At 41.8% G+C, this 15,261-nt stretch overlaps 5 protein-coding genes across 7 annotated transcripts; 2 read left to right on the top strand and 3 right to left on the bottom strand.

Annotated features, from left to right (window-relative positions):
• The first annotated feature begins 182 nt into the window (after positions 1-182).
• Positions 183-3,164, top strand: LOC116168625 (conserved oligomeric Golgi complex subunit 8). The gene is made up of 5 exons (XM_031484558.1): positions 183-303; positions 354-826; positions 871-1,084; positions 2,074-2,240; positions 2,288-3,164. The coding sequence occupies exons 1-5, from the start codon at positions 249-251 to the stop codon at positions 3,101-3,103; spliced, it is 1,725 nt and encodes a 574-aa protein (XP_031340418.1). The 5' UTR covers positions 183-248; the 3' UTR covers positions 3,104-3,164.
• A 618-nt stretch (positions 3,165-3,782) lies between these two features.
• Positions 3,783-4,327, bottom strand: LOC116168626 (barrier-to-autointegration factor-like). Its single transcript, XM_031484559.1, has 2 exons — positions 4,100-4,327; positions 3,783-4,050 (listed from the first exon to the last, which is right to left on the bottom strand). The coding sequence occupies exons 1-2, from the start codon at positions 4,223-4,225 to the stop codon at positions 3,904-3,906; spliced, it is 273 nt and encodes a 90-aa protein (XP_031340419.1). The 5' UTR covers positions 4,226-4,327; the 3' UTR covers positions 3,783-3,903.
• Positions 4,328-7,491: 3,164 nt separating this feature from the next.
• LOC116168582 (barrier-to-autointegration factor-like) lies at positions 7,492-8,180 on the bottom strand. The gene is made up of 3 exons (XM_031484497.1): positions 8,056-8,180; positions 7,829-8,025; positions 7,492-7,777 (listed from the first exon to the last, which is right to left on the bottom strand). Exons 2-3 carry the CDS (start codon positions 7,952-7,954, stop codon positions 7,631-7,633), a joined length of 273 nt encoding a protein of 90 aa, XP_031340357.1. The 5' UTR covers positions 7,955-8,025; positions 8,056-8,180; the 3' UTR covers positions 7,492-7,630.
• On the bottom strand, positions 8,149-8,515 carry LOC116168583 (cyclin-dependent kinases regulatory subunit 1-like). Its single transcript, XM_031484499.1, has one exon. It carries the CDS (start codon positions 8,479-8,481, stop codon positions 8,251-8,253), a length of 231 nt encoding a protein of 76 aa, XP_031340359.1. The 5' UTR covers positions 8,482-8,515; the 3' UTR covers positions 8,149-8,250.
• A 77-nt stretch (positions 8,516-8,592) lies between these two features.
• LOC116168581 (protein FAM151B) lies at positions 8,593-11,598 on the top strand. 3 transcript variants are annotated; one of them, XM_031484496.1, is made up of 4 exons: positions 8,593-8,726; positions 8,822-8,899; positions 10,488-10,613; positions 10,662-11,598. In XM_031484496.1, the coding sequence occupies exon 4, from the start codon at positions 10,670-10,672 to the stop codon at positions 11,426-11,428; it is 759 nt and encodes a 252-aa protein (XP_031340356.1). In that variant the 5' UTR covers positions 8,593-8,726; positions 8,822-8,899; positions 10,488-10,613; positions 10,662-10,669; the 3' UTR covers positions 11,429-11,598. The 3 variants fall into 3 exon arrangements, with proteins under 3 accessions (XP_031340356.1, XP_031340355.1, XP_031340354.1); XM_031484495.1 differs by lacking the exon at positions 8,822-8,899 and having other exon boundaries at positions 8,599-8,726; XM_031484494.1 differs by lacking the exons at positions 8,593-8,726; positions 8,822-8,899 and adding an exon at positions 9,555-9,734.
• Positions 11,599-15,261: the final 3,663 nt, after the last annotated feature.

The following is a 15,261-nucleotide window of genomic DNA, read 5'->3' as shown; positions in this document are numbered from 1 at the left end:
GCACAATCAGGACAAGACCCAAGTTGGTAAAATTACCTTTGCTGGTCAATGTGCAGGTGCACTATGTTTCTCTGCAGAAAAATTTCAGAAGGGGGTTTAATACATTACAGGTTCCTACGCCTACGACTTTATGAGAATTTGGCAACCATGCAACTGAACTCCCAAGCGGGTCCAGAGTCACCACTTTACTTTGTTTATAAGCAAGAAGACGTGGCTCTGGCCCATTAATAATTTAAATTATTTAAAAAATGAGCCAAGAAAAAATTAATTTATTGAATTTATTATTTACGGAAGAAGAGAGCGGTACGTTTAATTAATAAATTACAAACTGCGAATATCCTATTCTTTTTCAGCTCTTTACGATAGTAATGTAGACTTCGATGCCTACCTAAACAAAATGGGCAGCCTCAAGTGTGAGGAGCTCATCAAAGAGCCCTCAAAGTTGAAAGATGAAAAGCACAGCGTAACGGATCAAATGCAAGAGCTCGCGATCGTAAATTATAAAACGTTCATCCAAACGGCCGACTGCTCGCGAAACCTGTTCCAAGGTTTTAACAGCATAGAAAATAAGCTCGATCATTTATTAGAAAACATACCGCAGTTTGAACAGACGTGCCACACGTTCGCGACAAACACCAGCGGAATTAACTTGTTACGCCGACTGAACTCGCTTACTTTAACACGTACGGCTCAACTGTTAGAGGTGCTCGAGATTCCGCAGCTGATGGACTCGTTCATAAAAGACGGCCTCTACGAGGATGCGCTCGAGTTGGCCGCCTATGTCCGAAGGTTATACGCCAAACATCCCGATATCCTGATTTTTAAGGTACGTGCAGTATAGATAATATAGAAATAATCGGGACGTTTCAGAACATTTTAGGGGAGATCAATAAGTCGTGGTTAATAATGTTGCATCACTTGCTAAAGCAGTTAAAGGAAGACTTGCAATTGTCGCGTTGTCTTCAAATCGTCAGTTATTTGCGTCGAATGGAAGTCTTTACTGAAGCAGAGCTCCGTTTGAAGTTTCTACAGGCCAGAGAGGCGTGGTTAAAGCAATGCCTTAGTAAAATTGTCGATACTAATGGTAAGATTTATCGGAGGGGCGATCTGCAAATAAAAATGTGTAGTCCTAGTCCTAGTGATTTCTAAATTCATGGTAAAACTGTTCTGATTTGGGGAGAGCAAGTTTGTTTCGATTTGACACACTATATCCTGTTATCCAATGTGGTTTGTCACTTTCTTGATAGGAGGAGTTTTCTTGCTTTCTTGAACGCTAAAAGCCAATTAAAGACCCCTCAAACTCCTTTTAGACTCATTAAATCCTCATGTAGACTCTTAATTATCAATGGTAATGACTAGTTCCTAATAGACCTTAGGAAACTGTTGGCTATCCTTTTAACGATCAGCATTAGTCTGGCGATATGTAGAAATGCTAAACAGAAATGAGTTTCTTCAAAACTCGGCACGAAAAAATTTTGTTTAGACCCAGTAGCTTCCCTTTATTATATATTTACTTTTTTCCACGTTCCAGCAAAATAGCAACACTAAAAGACCATATAAATATACAGGTTGCATCCAATTCAAAGATCTCACTTATTAGCAGAGATAGTTGGTTAAGTGGAAAAAAATGAATTGCAGAAGTAACAGAACACGACTAATTTCCAGCGCGTAATTCAAAACCGTAGCCAGACAACGAGGCGCCAAATACGATTTAGAACAAATACCCCATTGATAATGGAACGTTCGTATTCATATTTGATGCCTCACTATAGCACAGCTCGGCTTTGTCATCTTGCTTCACTATGGATCAGCTCGGTGTGGTTACCGTGATGCTTCACTTAGGACAGCTTGCAGTAGAACGAAATCTAATGCATGAGCGTCACCTTATAAAGCCCTGCTTTACGGTGGGAATGATGTTTGACCATCAACAATCAGTGCTATTCTGCAATACAAAAAACGAACTTCTTAAGACTACTAGAAATCATTATAAAGATCGTTTAAGTACGGTAGTGTTCTAGTTTGTGAATCGCCCCTCAAAAACGTCCTCGAGATTGTACTCCTGTCTCATTGTAGCAATGCATCACATAAACAAAACAATTGAGGTGACTCGCGTTAACTTGTTCAACATAATCACACAATACAAGGCAATTTTTAACGACGATGACCACGGCTCGGTCCTTTCAAATAAGCAGCAGAATATAAATGAGAACGTAATTTTTTTTAGTTGGATTCGAGACCGGGTAAGCCGTTTAGTTTACGATAAGGTGAATTTCTGACATCTTTATAGATTGGGGAATTTCTCGCAACACTCGAATGCGATTTAAACAAAGAAGTTACGTCGATCGAGTCGATTTTGGGACAGTGCATGTATTTCGGTCTGTCGTTCAGTCGAGTTGGCTGTGATTTTCGCGGCTCAATGGTGCCGATCTTTAACAAGGCAGTTTTACACAACTTTCGAAGGCGCATATCAAAATCGAGCTTGGATTTCGAAAAAAATATGGAGAGATTTACGTTAATTAATAAAAATCACCCGAATGTCCCGTGGAAAACGAAGATAAGCGATCCCGTGCAGCCCCCAGAGAGTCTATTGGAGTTTTACCCGTTAGCGGAATATTTAAATCAGGTTTTAGTGGCGTTTAACGAGTTACGTCTATGCGCGCCAGTCGCCATCGTGCCCGACGTCATTAAGTGTTTGGAGGAATCGCTAATTAAAATTTCCAAAGGCATTTTGGGATTGTACGGTCAGGAGCAGCAGGCGTTTACGGCGAATGCAAAGGATGCTTTTATGCGTCTGTGTCTGTCGTTTGTCGATGACTTAATACCGTACATACAGAAATGTGTCAATATCATTTATCCTTCCAATTATATTTCGTCACATATTAATTGTAGCATTCAAAATTTGCAGAAAGAGGGAATAATTCTTATTGACAAAAGTGTCATCATTGAGCCACTTTCTGCTTTGTTGCCTGTTAAAATTGAACCTGTGATTAGTAATGACGACGCAGAGGGTTCACCAGAAGTTTCGAACATGGATGAGGCACCTACTCTAACAATAATTGAACCTGAGCATGTCACTCAAGACCCTGTAGAATCTTTGTTATAGTTGTAGCTGTTTATCTCTTAGGTGTAAATACAATAAAACAATTATTAAAATTTGAGAAATGTGTGTGTATTTACTTTCTACTGGAAATCCTAGACAATTTTGTGTAACAATACCTATACAGGGTGTACTAAGTCGTTACACCCGAAAACAGCAGTTAGAACTCATTACAATAAACAACTTTTTTTAGTTCCAATTTTGGATTTGGTGCTCCAGGTTATTGACGTTCTTTTGTTTTTCGAAAAATCGTCATAAACCCCTTGTGAAAAAACAAAAAATCTTTCAGCTCTTTAAAACATTTGTATTTATAATTTTTTTAAATTATAAAATAGTGAATCAAAAATTTAAAAAAAATTGGATATTGGACGGATGAACGAATTACATGGCAGCAGTCCAGTAGGCGCAAATAGCATCCACTTGCTCTCCTCTTTAAATCAACCATGTACTATAATAGGTTTAATTACCCTAAACCAGGTCTGTCCAACATAAGACAAGTGACCTACTTGGCCGTTAAAACGTATACATTTTCCTCAAATATGAACAATATGACTGATAAAATTGCATACAAAGATTAATGCGGCCCTTCCTCCTTGTATTTATTTTTAAGTGGCCCTTTGAAGTTTAACAGCCCTGCCATAAACGAAAGCATGACCTTTCTCCTGAAACATTTTGTTACACAGTATCTCTAAGAACGTTAAGTTAGTTTATTCATAAATAATTCTTTCTTGTCCACACATATGAAATGGAAAATACACATTAAGTCTATTTCACGTATAAAATTTGATAATTCAACTATAAACAGATTATAAAAATTCCTGACACCAGTCGTAAAGACATTGATAACAATCGGCGCTTTGCTTCGAATTCGCTTGGCACGTATCCTTCATCCACTCCTGAAAAAGTTCCTGATTCCTTTTAAGTACGAGAAATTGCCCCAAGACAACATACGCCTAAAAACAAAGTGGTTATTCACTGTAATAAGAAACTTTCAAAACTAACCTTATCAAAACCTGCAGAAACTAACCTCTTGCCCAACACTTCGCCAATACCGGCCAATTCAGTTACGGGCTTTTCGCCCATGGGCTCCGCCACAAAATTGCGATGCTTCTGCGAGGTGCTCGACATGTTTAATTGTTTATTTTATATTATTTAAACATTGAACTATACGTGGATGGCGACCAAATGTAAATTCTTTCTTCATGAGACAAAGAGAAAAATACACAAGACGTTAGCCAAAGTGAGATAACACCAAAACATGGTGCCATTGCCAACGTTACAAATACCCCAGATTCAACAATAATCCCTCCTAAATTTAAACTCGTGTCTAAATTAGAAAAAAAGATACATAACATTACACAAATTAATTGCAGTCTATTCTTGGTGTATTTCTCTGCAAAACATTAACATGTATGGTTGGAATACGTGGTGCTTGTAATGCACCTAACCGGGACTCTGCGGGAGGCCCAAGTTCCACCATACAGTTAAAGTCATGAGTCTGTTCTCAGATTTTCTTATTAATTTTGGTGCGTAGAATCCAAAACAATTCGCACTTTTTCGATCAGACTTCTCAATCAAAAGTTAGTTTGTAATCACGAAAAAATGTGTTGTTTGTGCGATCTTCGTGTGAAAGTTGTTGTAAAACGGTTCAGCTTAATGTACCTGTTATTGAAATTGTTCTTCCAAGGGCTTTAAATAAACTCCTATGCATAAGAAGTTACGAATTGCAAAAATAAATGTTTTCTGTTCATTGAGCATGATGTGTTGCCTACAAACCAGGCTACACAAATATCGAGTGGACGAGTGCCCATATTCAAATTAGGGATTTGCTTGAATCTCCCCAATCTGCCGTTTTTATTGAGGGTAAGGAGGGCCTCCACGAACGAATGGCCTAGAGCCCCGAAAAACTAAAAAACGGCACTGCATTTAAGGAATAGTAAGTGCGACGTTGCTATTAATCGCATAAATTCAAATGAAATTTTAAAAGAAGTTGCGTACGTGGCGACATCTCAACTAGACTTCTAAAACTATATTTGATAGAAAGTGTATCGATTGCCATGGAGATGGCGCGCTAGTACTTATTGTATTTAATCTATCTATTCAAAAACCGAGCCTTTAAACTACAATTGCTCTACAGGATCTTGCAAGACTCCGTACATTTTGAACTGTCATTTAAGGAATAATAAGAACGAGAAAATTCAAAGGGCTGTAACTTTTGAACTAGTAGCCCAATCTTGGAACTGTTTGAAATTATGGATTCTACAGGCCACGTTCTATAAGAAAATGGAGTTGGACGTGGCTATTAAGTGCTTAAATTTAAATGTACTTGGGAAGGTAGATACGTACGTGGCGACATCTCATTGGAACTGGTTCAACTATTACAAGAAATAAATTTGGAAAAGTATATGTATTACCAAAGAGATGGCGCAAATGTACCAATTGCTTACACAAAAGACAATTCCAGATACTGGATCATTGAAGTACAATTGCTCTACAAATCCTACATGAAATTGCACATTTTCAACTGCCCTTTAAGGAAAATTGAGTCGGACGTGGCTATTAAGTGCTTAAATTAAAATGTTATTGTGAAGGTAGATACGTACGTGGCGACATCTCATTGGACCTGGTTCAACTACTACAAGAAATTATTTTGGAAAATTATAGGGAATACCAAAGATCCTAAGAATCTTTTGGGCGCTCGGCGATCCCACATCATGTACACCCGCTTCGGGCAGCTTGAGATGAAGCGTAGAGGTTCACTGGTGCACCCAAGCCTCTGCGGCGGGGCTCAGGGTGACCACTCGAAGTCGAAGTCGAAGTGTATTATGGCTGCATTGAATGCAGTTGTCGACAGGATGGAGGGCCCTTTCCTCGGCTGGCAGGTGTCCGCTGGAATCCGCAGAGCGCCATGGTGGCCGAATGCGAAGACCAGAGGACCTTGGACTGGTTGAAGAGGACTGTCCCTCTTATTAAGCCCTGAGATGGGGCGTCTCTGAAAGTTCAGAGGCACGTCCCTAGAGTAACCAAGGTGATGGCTGTGTTGTACGGGCCCCCGGAGAACACGGCCATCATCTCGAAGCGTTTCCATAGGCAAAATCCTGGTTTCAGGACGAGTATGGAGGACGTTCTACCGCAGGGAGGGTTCTCCTCGCATTTGATGTCGTTGAGGCATCCTATCAGGCACTACAGCGGCACATAACTTTCAGTGCAGCTTCCACTGAGCCAGGTAAGGGAGAGAGCTTCGCCGGATCAGCGGAACCCAGTGCCGTTGCGACGAAGGGGGCGCAACCCCATAGTATCGACCTCGAACTTCCGGCGCTCAGAGATCGAGAAAGATTCCGGGTCGATCTGAGCCAATTTTTTTTGAGGCCCGAAAAAAAAGGCAGTGTATAACCTTCCTTTTTTACTAAGAATCGACTGCACCAAAATTTCTCGGGAAAACTCTTTTTCTTATTAATTTTGGTGCGTAGAATCCAAAACAATTCGTACTTTTTCGATCAGACTTCTCAATCAAAAGTTACAGACTAGAAACCAATTTCGAAAAAAAATTCAAAGGGCTGTAACAGTAGCCCAATCTTGGAACTGTTTGAAATTATGGATTCTACAGGCCACGTTCTATAAGAAAAATTTTTTTCCCGGTCGATCTGAGACAATTTTTTTTGAGGCCCAAAAAAAAGGCAGTGTTTAACCTTCCTTTTTTACCAAAAATCGACTACACCAAAATTTCTCGGGAAAACACCTTTTCTCAGGGGCGGACTGGCCCAGGGGGGCGGGTGGCGATTGCCACCTGGCCTGTAGGTCATATTGGCCCGTTGGAAATTTAAAGTAAGTATGTGCTGTATTTAGTTTCTTGCACTATTAATAAATTATATTAACATGTTTCTATCATTGGGGTTGATGTTAGGTTGTTCATTACAAAATTCTGTTTTTATTTAAGTGTTTTACAATGAATTTATCATTTTCTGTCGTATTTTTAAAGTGCTGAAACACAATTATAGGCGACTCGTTTGTATATTTTGTTACATTATCAGCTGCAGTTAAAAAAAACTATATTCTAATTGATTTTCGAGAAAGGAATACTTTAAAATGAAGCAAAAAATGTTTGTGGTGCACCGCAGAGCTCCCCCCCCCCCTCTCCCCCATTCTTCATTACACTGATTAATGGCCTGTAACCTATGGAATTCCACCTGGCCCGTAAGTACCATGGTTCTCAGTACTATCTTCAAGCTGAGCTAACTTTGCTCATAAAATCACTTGTCGATATTTGTGCTTTAAACCGGAATACTGAATATTTGCTGCTGGCATTTCCATGCCGCTTTGGGTAAGTGTTTTTGATCGCTATGTACTTGTATAAGTTGTAAGTTGCATAAATCACTTAATAGATTAGCACAACAATCTCCGTAGTAATTTTATTTATAAATAAATCCTTTTATGGAAAATATGAAATTGAAAATAGATCGTAGTCTACTTTAAAATCTATCTACTATACAGTTTACAAAAATTCTTCGATAATTCTATGTATATATAAACAGTTTATAAAAATTCCTCACACCAGTCGTGAAGACATTGATAACAATCGGCGCTTTGTTTCGAATTCGCTTGACACGTATCTTTCAACCACTCTTGAAAAAGTTCTCGATTCTTTTTTAATAACAGAAACTGCCCCAAGACGACGTAGGCCTAAAAATAAACTGGTTACTAACAGTGTAAAGGCAAACTTTGTAAACTAACCTTATCGAAACCGGAAGAAATTAACCTCTTGCCTAACACTTCACCAATACCGGCCAAATCGGTTACTGGCTTTTCGTCCATGGGCTCCGCCACAAAATTGCGATGCTTCTGCGAGGTGCTCGACATTGTTTATAACTATTTGGAAATTATTTAAACAATAACCCATCCAGTCATCCGTTGATGGCGACCGAATGCACTTCACACTTCACAGAACAGTAATATTGCACTTCACCCTTAATAGACAAAGAGGGAAATACGTAAACACATTTGCCAGAGTGAGATGGTACAAAATCACGGGTGCCAACGTTACAAATAACCCCCATGTTCAAAAATAGTAATTATTCAAGAAACACAATTTCTTACAAATTAATAGGTAAGTCACGTCTGTATTAGAAAAAAATATTACAAAAATTCATTGCAGTCTATTCCTCCTGTATTTGTCTGCGAAACAGTAACACGTGCGGTTCGGGTACGTGAAGCATGTAATGCACCCAACCGGGACTCTGCTGGACGCCCAAGTTTCTCCATTCGGTTTCAGTCATGAGGTGCGTTCTCGGTACTAGCTTGGCTAACGTCGCTGGTAAAATCACGTGTCGATATTCATACTTTAAATCGGAATACTTCACCGAATATTGAATGTTCGCTGCTGGCATTTCGGTTTCGCTTTCGTAAGTGTTAACTTTTTAGTCGAATCAGTTGCTTGTAATTGCATATAGATTTCTGGAGATGAATTATTGTTTACAGATAGTTAGCAACTTTTTTTAACCAGCAATAACAAGTGTGTTAAAGTGGAACTATTATTTTGTAAAAGTGAACTACCAATTCCGTGAACTACGGTTTAGAAGAACTACTTCAGGCGGCCACTGGCGGGAATTCAAGGGATTTTCTTTTCTAGACAGTGAGCATTGTTGTTTTTCATTATAAACAATGGTATTAGTATTATTATTGCATTTAAATATCATTGGTGTGATTTATTCATTCAAACATTTACAGATTGTGGTATTATGTCCCTGTAGGTAGACAACACACATTACCCAAAACGATGGGCTTTTTATTCAAATCAAACTGAAGGTATTGAAACTTCCCCTACGCATAATGAACTTAAAATCTCAGACCCGACCCCCTAAAATGATTAACATTTGAAACGGCTTCTTTATACTTGTTGCGACATACCTACAAGGAATATGTAAAAAAATTACTTATTTCAACAACAATTTCTTTGAACATAATTAAGACTTTGATCATATTTATTTTCGATTCACATTCCACAGAGCATCTATAAAACCCACATTACGGTTTTTCGAGTTATTTACAGCCACTGTCGGCGACAAAGAATGTCAACTATTTAATTGTTCTATGGGGCATTAGAGATTTTTTGGCATTGTTCTGAAGTAGCGTCTATATCATTAGCTAAATGTACATTACCTACATGTATTTATAATTATATGCAAATATGCACAGAAAGTTGAATAAATATTATACTCCTGTTGATCCTCCCCTCAGATTTAATTTCTATCATATTTGTTTTTCTTGCCTCATTACCATATGCTTTCATTTTTAGAACAATTAAGAATACACCCAATGCAGATCACGACCGCATGAATCTAACGAAATAAATACATGTAAGGTTAATTTTTTGGGTCAAAAGATAATAGGTATTGAACGACAAATAGATAGGAGATAATCGCTGTCATGATAATATCAATTTATATTAGGTACATGTATAGTATAAGGATTATTTACATAATGGCCAGTTGTCTCCATCCTATTTTATTCGTTTGATAGTGTATCATTAGAGTTTTAGCTTTACTGTAGTGCATATACTTACGCATATTAAATTTGCACATGTACCTGTAAGTATTGGCAACAATGGAGTTAATGTTTTTCTCCATTCTTGTGAATTGTGGTAAGTGTTTTTTTTATTTTCACAAAGTCAAGCTAGATTATTTTCATAATACTATTAATACTACAATTTTTGGCGAAGTAAACTTGTGATTGATGATTCATGGGGCACGAATGCAAATGAATTTTTTACGTTGGCAGTTGATTATAAACAATTCAGCGGTTGTCAAAATTTGTTGTTAGATGGATCATTCATTTTTTGCATTTTTTAATTTCACTTAAACGCTCATTCCCATTTAGCAACAAAATATTTTTATTTCAACAGGATGTGGCACCTTCCCATAAGACGTTAATCTTTATAATCACCGTACAAATATTGTTTATCTTATTAGCTTCAATGTTTTATTGTAATGGGATAGAGTTAGACACCATTTTATGGACCTCCAAGGGGCGCCTCAGGGACGCAAATATATATATTTTGCAGAAAATATTACTAGATTGTGTCGTAAATACATGAGACATCTGTGACTTGCGCGGGGGGGGGGGGGGGCAAAAGTAACTTCAGATCTCAAAGGGACCTAGCACGCGAACGCGAAACCTCTGGTTATTTGCTACACAAATTCAAAAGTATTTCTTTATTCTTATAACGACGGGGTATTTTCAATCACGCCTTGTCCTTCGTAAATAATTTTCCTCGCGATCGATTCCAACTGATCATTGATGCCAATGTTATTTGACGCATTAAAGCTTTTATCTTTAATAACACTTACATGTAAAACCGACAATTTTCATTTAATCTAACGCTCGTATCTTTCAGTGACACTCTCATTATCTGTCCCTGACCACACCGCTGCATTTTTTCCCAATGTCAAGGGTAACCTCACAGCTATAACATGGGCGCACGCAGTAAATTCGCAAGCTCTTCTCCAAACTGCTTTAAACGGTAAGATCGTGTCAACCTAGACCTGCAATCACTCTGCGTATTCTTAAGGTTCCGTAATGATGTTGGAAGCAGATGTGATAATTGGCACCCTCAACAATGAACCGGATCCAATTCCAATTATGGGTCATCCTCCAGCAAACAATTCGGATCTTTCCTTAGAAATGTTTCTGCAAGCAGTCCAAAATAACAACATGAACTCCAGCGCGCCGAAGGGAATCAAATTAGATTTCAAGTCGATCGAAGCCGTAGAAAAGTCTTCGCCGATTATTGGAAAAATGTACCCGGCGATCACTTTCCCATTATGGCTCAACGCGGATATACTTCCAGGTCCTTTAAACACTGTCGACCCACCTGTTGACGCGGCGCGTTTTTTAAAAGTTGCCGAAACGTTCGCGAACGCTACCCTCTCCATTGGCTGGAAAACTCTCTATGGAGGACCTGCAAATATAACCAACGCGTCTTATACTGATCAGCAAATAGAAGAAATGATCAATGTTATTCGTTTTCACAATGTTACACAGCCAATCACGTTTCCGGTACGAGCAGGAATTGCAGCGCAAAGTTTAGAACAACTGGACAAAATTGTCAAGAGCGTCAATGATTCTACCTTAACTCTGTGGAATGGCAATGGCGATTACGTTGACATTCCAACTTTGCGTGAGCTTATTTTTAGATTGGGTGTAAATAAGGTTTACGTCGATCTGCCTGATGATTTAAAAATGAGCTTGCATTTAGATCAGAACGGCAGTGTCAGTAATTTAGCTTCAATTACTGTATTAGCTTTCATTTTATCTTTGCTTGTAACATTAATGTAGTTCCTCAACAATGTTTTATTTATTGCACTTGACAGAGTCGATTAAAATATGTGTACTATGTAGATATCCCGCACTGAGATGTTTTCATTACTACAGTACAGTCTGGTACAACGTAGCATTTATCTCCAGGTTAGGCTGGGAGAATTTTTGAATAAAGTGATTATTCTTCATTCTTGTGATAATTTGAAACTTAACAAGGTATAAAGCAATGATTCCCAAAGTTTAATTTTTAGGAATCAAATATCGGAATGAAACTCCCCCCCCCCCCCCCTGTAGTGTAGTGGATGTTATGGTCTAAGAACTAGTGCCCCAGGGAATATCCCTCCTTTTGCTTATTCAATGGGTTGAACGTGTTGGCCCCCCATCTGAGAGATCCCTCGGTATTCAACCAGGCAGCTGTTCCAATCGAACGGCCTTACACCGACCCTTTTGTTGGGTTCGAAATTAGTAGTCTCCAGAAAAGTGTGTTTCCAGGAGACCTTTAAGAGCCTCACCTGCGTTAGACGGATATCCGCATGAAAGCCTCACGATACTAGGATCTTAACACTAATCGTTACTTGATTTTAATCCGTGCGATTAGTTAACCAGGCTAGACCTGAGTTCTCACAAGAAACATCGACCATAATAATAATAATTAATGTTTATTTAAAAAACGAACTCATAAGGACTTTGAACTTCAGGAAGGCCTTCCATGTTATCACAGGAGGTCCTGCATGATTCTTGTTAAACTTTCGAATATGGTCCTTATATATACCTGCGCTGAGTAATTTTACGATCATCTCCATCCACAGGCAGCTTAGTTAGCATGGCTCTATTAAAGAGCCTCCGAACCCCCCTACGAACCTTTTCAAGGTCTGAGTTCCACCAAGGTGTATAAGACATACACCTGTCTGGTTTACAGCAAGTGGGGGTAGGTCGCTCCTTTACTGTGCTGCAAATTGCTCTACAAGGAGGCATAGACTAATAATACTCTATGAAGAAGGCCACCTCGTCCGTTACTGATGTACTATAGGTTCCTCCCTCCCCTAGTAATGACGACGGTTCTGACACTTGGTCGGAGCCAAAAACCGGCACCCAAAGCTCGTCGGCATCTTTGTCGATCTCTGAAGGCGCCGTAATACCGACGTACCTTCGAGATTAGCCCCCTCCCTTACCTGGCGCAGTCGGAGCACTCGTTTTCCGTCACAAAAGCGACACCCCTGCGTGCGCTGGAGTGCCCGATATGAGGCCTCATCGATCCCCAATAATGCGATGAGGACCCTACCAGGCCCCTCCCTAGACTCGTCCTGAACCCAGGATGTTGCTTGTGGTTCAAGATGGTGACCGTGTCATCCGGGAGCCCTATAACACAACCATCACCTTGGTTACCCTAGGTACGTGTATCGAGCACGGTTCTTTCCAATCAATCCAAAGTAAAGTCTATTGGTCCTCGCAGTCGGCCACAATGGCATCCCGCGGACTCCAGCGAAACCTTGCCAGCCGAGGAAAGTCCCCCCCTCCTCTCTATCTCGTCAACAACTACATTCAAAGCAGCCATGAGTGATGACGCACCTCGACTGAGGTGAACAGTTAAAAAAAAAGAAAAGTAAAAAGGGCATAATTTGTCTACCGAAAAAATAGCCCACACAGGATGTCCAACGACAAACAGGTAATGTACCGTATGTCCCAGATTGAACGCACCATAGGCAAACAGAATTAAGGTATTATTTCGCGAAGGATCCACGAGGCCTTTGATATTTATTTGAAGTTAGCGTTCAATAACACGCTTGCTTGATGCTAGAAAGAGATTGCAGTAGTACGTTGAACGCTAATTTCAAAGCCTTCGTGGATCCTTTGTGAAAAAATACATTGCTGATTAACACATACGACCCCGTGTGGTTAGGCACCCATCGGGCGCGTCCCCGGGTGGCGGATAGGGGAAAGCCCATACAGACACTTGAATGATCGTACGTGACTCGTGCTTCGGTGTGGGTAGTGACGATTATAAGTGGCTCGTCGGGGCTAAAACCCAGACGAAGGTCGTCGCCGCGGACCAACCTCCCAAGTCAAGGTGTTAGCGACCGTGCCGAGGACCGCGTGGCACTGGGGTGCAGTGTCGATAACGGTGCCCCTCGGATACCGGGCGACCTCCGAGTGGTGGCTCCTTTCCTTTGGGAAGGGGCTGGCAGCCAAGCCCTGGGCAAGCGGCTCTGCCCAGGTGAGACCGCATTTCCGCACTACTCGTGGGAATTGTATGGAATCTTCACACAAAACCTTTCTGGGCTCCTCGTCAGAGGGGACCAACAAGCCGGGCCCTCAAAAGGGGCCCGGTAACGGGGCAGTCTCCTCGAAAGAGGGGACGGCTCCAACGCAGGGCCTTACCCAAGGACCTGGTGGTGGGTCAGCTCCTATTCGCAAGAAGAATAGGACTGGCGCACAGAAGGCGATGGCCAGGAAGCGCCGGCTCGAGGGTAAAACCTCGGGTCAAGCGGGCCCTGCGCCAAAGCCTAAGGCTGCGTCTGGGTCGTTGGCTCAGGGGGGCAACCCGACGTCAGGGACTAAGCGTCTCAGATCAGAGGGAAGCACTCCAGGGTCTGGCTCAAGGCAGCCTGAGAAGAAGCCTAGAGGTTCTGATGCACCCAAGGGTGCACCACGAACTTATGGGCAAGTCGCTGCGGCAGGGCTTAAGGTGGCCGTCGTTCCGGTTTCATACCCGGAGGTGGACATCTCTGAGGCTCAGTCGAGGTGCATTATGGCTGCATTGAATGCAGTCGTAGACCAGATGGAGGGAGGGCCCTTTCCTCGGCTGGCAGGGTTCCGCTGGAATCCGCAGGGTGCCATCGTGGCCGAATGCGAGGACCAGTGGACCTTGGACTGGTTGGAGAGGACCGTCCCTCTTATCCGGCCCTGGGATGGCGCGTCGCTGAAAGTTCAGAGGCACGTCCCGAGGGTAACCAAGGTGATGGCTGTGTTGTACGGGCTCCCGGATGACACGGACACCATTTTGAAGCGCCTCCAGAGGCAAAATCCTGGTTTCAGGACGAGTCTATGGAGGACGTTCTTTCGCAGGGAGGAGCCTGGTAGGATTCTCCTCGCATTTCGTGTCGATGAGACGTCCTATCAGGCACTCCAGCGACAGAACTTTCAGGCGCACGCGGGGGTCTCGCGCGTCACTTTTGTGACGAAAGCGGGTGCTCCGGCTGCGCAAGGTAAGGGAGAGAGCTCCACCGAAGCAGCGGGACCTAGTTCCGTTGCGACGGAGGGGGCTCAACCTCGCGGTGTTGATCTCGAAGAGGCGGCGGGATTGCTCCCGGCACCCGAAGAGATCGAGAAAGATGTCAGCGAGCTTTTGGCTCGTGTGGCGGTTCTTGGCTCCGACCAGGGGTCGGAACCGTCGGCATCGCTAACGGAGGAGGGAACCTAGTACATCAGTGATGGACAAAGTAACCTTCTTACAGAGCAATTTGCAGCACAGTAAGGGGGCGACCTGTCTAATAGGTCGTCAACTTGCTGTAAAGCAGACAGGCGTATGCCTCATACAAGAACCTTGGGTTTACAAGGGACGAGTAAGAGGTCTGGGCCAGGTGGAGGACTCTCTTTATTATAAGAGGGACAGCCAACTGAACCCGAGGACTTGCATTTATGTCGATAGACGAATCGAGTCTTATCTAATAGCTGATTTTTGTTTCAGGGATCTCGTAGCTCTACGACTTCAGCTGAAAGATGACAGAGGACGGGGCAGGCACTTGGTGGTCTGCTCCGCCTATCTCCCGTACGACTCAGAAGGGGCTCCACCAACCAAGGAGCTGGCTGAGTTGATAGAGTACTGTCGAAGTAATGGGCTCCCTCTTGTG

This window comes from Photinus pyralis, unplaced genomic scaffold, assembly GCF_008802855.1.
Source record: "Photinus pyralis isolate 1611_PpyrPB1 unplaced genomic scaffold, Ppyr1.3 Ppyr1.4_LG4, whole genome shotgun sequence".
Taxonomy (NCBI): Eukaryota; Metazoa; Arthropoda; class Insecta; order Coleoptera; family Lampyridae; genus Photinus; species Photinus pyralis.
Note: the sequence above shows the minus strand (reverse complement) of the source record. Positions and strands in the feature narration are given on the sequence as shown.